Source organism: Etheostoma spectabile, chromosome 4 (assembly GCF_008692095.1).
Source record: "Etheostoma spectabile isolate EspeVRDwgs_2016 chromosome 4, UIUC_Espe_1.0, whole genome shotgun sequence".
Taxonomy (NCBI): Eukaryota; Metazoa; Chordata; class Actinopteri; order Perciformes; family Percidae; genus Etheostoma; species Etheostoma spectabile.
This window is the reverse complement of record NC_045736.1, coordinates 4,445,397-4,449,194: the sequence shown is the minus strand read 5'-3', so window position 1 is coordinate 4,449,194 and position 3,798 is coordinate 4,445,397. Positions and strand designations below refer to the sequence as shown.

Below are 3,798 nucleotides of genomic sequence, written 5' to 3'. Positions count from 1 at the left end.
AACCGCTCAGGGCGCTGGTCCAGCTGGCAGCCCACTCACTCTGATATTTGTCCTGAGCATGTGTGTGTTTTTCAGATCTGTGTGCAGTGATTACTAACAAATAGCGTGTAAATTGTAATTTCCCCACTGGGGATCAATAAACAGTATAAATTATTTATATAATTATAAATCCCAATGTCCATATATGTTAGGGTTTAAGGACACTGAGGCCCTCAGTTTAAAAAAAGCTTTTATTATATGTCTTGGCTATATCATGAAACATGGCAACACGTTTCGGCAGGCTTTCATCAAGGCAAGTGTCACTTGTTTGCTTTTGAACTGTATCTTATAGCCTATTGGCCAATAGTCATATGGTCAGTAGGAGAAGAGTCACATGATTGTTGTGGACAGTTAGTCATATGTCAGACCATATTTAGCAGTAAATCAATCAGCAACACTCAAACACAATAAAACAAAAATAGCAATAAACAAGGGAAAAATGAGCAAAAAATACACACCAAACATTTAAACCTCTCAGACACAGCAGCCTACCCTAGACTGCAGACTGCATTGGGACTGTCCACATGTATTAATCCAACTATATTAAGAATCTGCCTTCCCGCAAATTTGTAATCTTTCACCCTTCTCTACTAATAGAATAAATCTCGTCCACCATGGTTTCAGTCATTTCCTCATTTTGCCTGTAGACATTTCATTCCCTCATTAGTTTCTCTCCATCTATTTCTTCCAGACGGTCCCAGTGGCGGAACCAACCTGACCCACCATGCCAGGCCCGGCACCGGGGCGGGGATGGGCCGTGTGGAGTGGCTGGTGCCGTTGGTGCTGGTTTCAGCTCTGACCTTCCTGTGCCTGGTTCTCCTGCTGGCCGTGCTCGTCTACTGGAGGTGGGTGCAACAACACCAGAACGTATCAGCTACTTTTGAGTTGGTGGACGCCAGGTTGGAAGGTGGATGGCTGACTGGAAAGTTGTGTATCTGATGGGAACGGGGGTAATACACATTACATCATTGCCAAGCTTGTTTCATTAGAGATAAGGATGAATGAAAAACCAGCCTGGTCATTTTTGCCGTTGCAGCTTGCGTCTCTGAAGCATGAAATTATTGTTTAAATTCATATAGGTGCCGGTATGCATTCCTGATTCCCTTCATGACACAGGGAAGTAGTTTCTCTCTTTCCTTCACACATACACACCGTCATCTAGTGGGCTCAGAAAATAAAGACAGTAGTTCACATAGCTCTATACTGCCATCGCTAGTTACCACCTGCTCATCAGATAAACATTTACACTCATTTACATTCCAAATACACAGCATCGGGGGTAATCCAGGGTTCAGTGTCTTGCCCAAGGACACTTTGACATGGGACTGCTGGGCTAGGGATTGGACCACAGACCTTCCGATTGGTAGGCGACCGCTCTACCACCTGTGCCACAGCATACCCATCAAACATCATTACTTAAAATTCCTCATGGGGGAGACCACGCACTATTGTTTGAAACGCTCCTTCCTGGTGACATCGACAAACTCTGAGTTTCCAACTTGTACCTGCGGGATGTGTAACTGCAACATTGTTCTTACACTGGAAATACAGGAGCTGGATCTCTATACTAATGCATCTTGTAGTGGCTCCTCTCTTTAAATGAGCTGATTCATTCCATTCTTCATTTTTTCTGCACTGTATTGTATACACATAATGCGCAGCTTCATGATCAGCTGAGAGGCACTGGGAGTTTTCCGTGTAAATTTGTCCTCTGAGTAATGGTGTCGGGGGATGCCAAATCTTTTGTTGTGTTAATTAAAGCTTAATAAATTGATTATAAAAAATAAAGAGTATTACCTGAAACCTCCAGGGTGGCCTATTATGGGGAGAAAACATGTTTTCAAGATAATAATTAGCACAGTTAATAAGCTTTTTAGGATTTCAAATCATTATTAAATTTATCTTTTCAGAACTAATTTCCATTAGAGGGAGAGACAAACCAAGTCCAGATTTGTAGGATACCCTAATGTATTCTGGCAATGAAACCAGTAGGGAATTACACACGTAGCAACATCTGATACATACAGTTATGTTTGTACACGCTTTGAATGTTACCAGCCAATTAAATGGGTGCTAGCAGTGGATATCCCAACCATAGATATGAGGAGGCTACCCAATCATCCTCAGTCCCCGAGCAACTGCTTGACCACCAAGATGACGTAGTGGCAGATCAGTCCTTAGGGAGTTGGGTTGGTAACCGTAGGGTTGCGGGTGGACTCATAGATGGAGAGATGCCAGTTCACCTCCATGGTATTGCCAAGGTGAGCAAGGCACTGAATCCCCTCCCTGTGTAATGCAGGATTAATAAAGTATATGTTATTATTATTGTTCCATAGTAGGAGCAATAATGGTTGGGAGAAGTGCTTAAAGACCGAATCTATGCGTTATCAGGAAGGTTGGAAGCATGACAAATGCCAGGGAGAGGGGAGAAGATAACACAGCGACTGCCAGCAAATTTGAAAGGCGGTTGCAGCTGGAGTAGCACGCCTATTCTCTTGGATATGAGTTGCCAATGAAGTTTTAAAGATAATTAAAACAACAAGCTCCTCTTTTCGCCCTGTGCGTTGAGCTTTCTGTTTTAGCTACAGAGTGAGACATCTCACTTCTGTTCCATCTTTATTGAGAATCGCACATGCTCAGTATCCAGATAAGGACTACTAGCCAGTCAGAAGCAGAGAATGAGGGCGTACCCTGACTGTACCTAGGTAAGGACTACTAGCCAGTCATAAGTAGAGTATGAGGGCCCTGACAGTACCTAAGTAAGGACTACTAGCCAGTCAGAAGTAGAGTATGAGGGCCCTGACAGTACCTAGGTAAAGACTACTAGCCAGTCAGAAGTAGAGTATGAGGACGTACCCTGACTGTACCTAGGTAAGGACTACTAGCCAGTCAGAAGCAGAGTATGAGGGCATGCCCTGACAGTACCTAAATAAGGACTACTAGCTAGTCAGAAGTAGAGTATGAGGGCCCTGACAGTACCTAGGTAAGGACTACTAGCCAGTCAGAAGCAGAGTATGAGGGCATGCCCTGACAGTACCTAAATAAGGACTACTAGCCAGTCAGAAGTAGAGTATGAGGGCCCTGACAGTACCTAGGCAAGGACTACTAGCCAGTCAGAAGCAGAGTATGAGGAGGTACTACGCTAGTAGCTAGGCGAGCATTATACCGTGTGTTACAAAGTGACACAAGTTTGTCTGTGAACTGAAGGCTGGACTACAGCAGAGCTGTTTAGAGCAGTTTGTGAACACTGTTTTTAGTTGGAGAGGGTGGAGGGTGTAAGCCCCTGGTGTGGGTGGGGGGGGGACTTTGGTCTATTTGACTTTGTTAACCTTTTACTTGCACAAAAAAAGATATAAATAACACAATAACAAAATAAAGTCAAAAAGCAGAATTTATTTAATAGGTTTTGACTATAGCCACTTCCTGTTTGATTGAAGTTTTCTAACATCAACTTGTTGAAAGTAGTGCCGTAACATAGTAAACAAATAAAGCAGCAGGTGGTGAATCACTTTGGAAAACGTGGTCCTTCATTGAAATCTGAAACATAGAAAATCATCTGTGGCATGTCACGAAAGACAGAACATAGAAGGTAAGCTATACCGACACAATAATCAGAAGGTATTCACAGGTCCCTAACAGAATTACTGTTTTCCTTGTTGGTCACAAACCTTTCATATTACATGATCTCTGGACCAAAATCAAGTTTCTTGTTGTGTGTAAACCTGTTAGCACGCACGCACGCACACACACACACAAACA

General features: G+C 43.2%; 1 protein-coding gene across 3 annotated transcripts in view; it reads left to right on the top strand.

Annotated features, from left to right (window-relative positions):
* LOC116687475 (receptor-type tyrosine-protein phosphatase gamma) overlaps positions 1–3,798 on the top strand; it is a 571,464-nt gene that overhangs the window by 465,890 nt on the left and 101,776 nt on the right. For 2 of the 3 annotated variants that reach the window (XM_032512917.1, XM_032512918.1), the window contains exon 13: positions 731–884. In XM_032512917.1, the coding sequence (XP_032368808.1) occupies positions 731–884 (154 nt within the window). Of the gene's footprint in view, positions 1–730; positions 918–3,798 lie in introns of all 3 variants that reach the window. The other variant, XM_032512919.1, reaches the window with a different exon arrangement.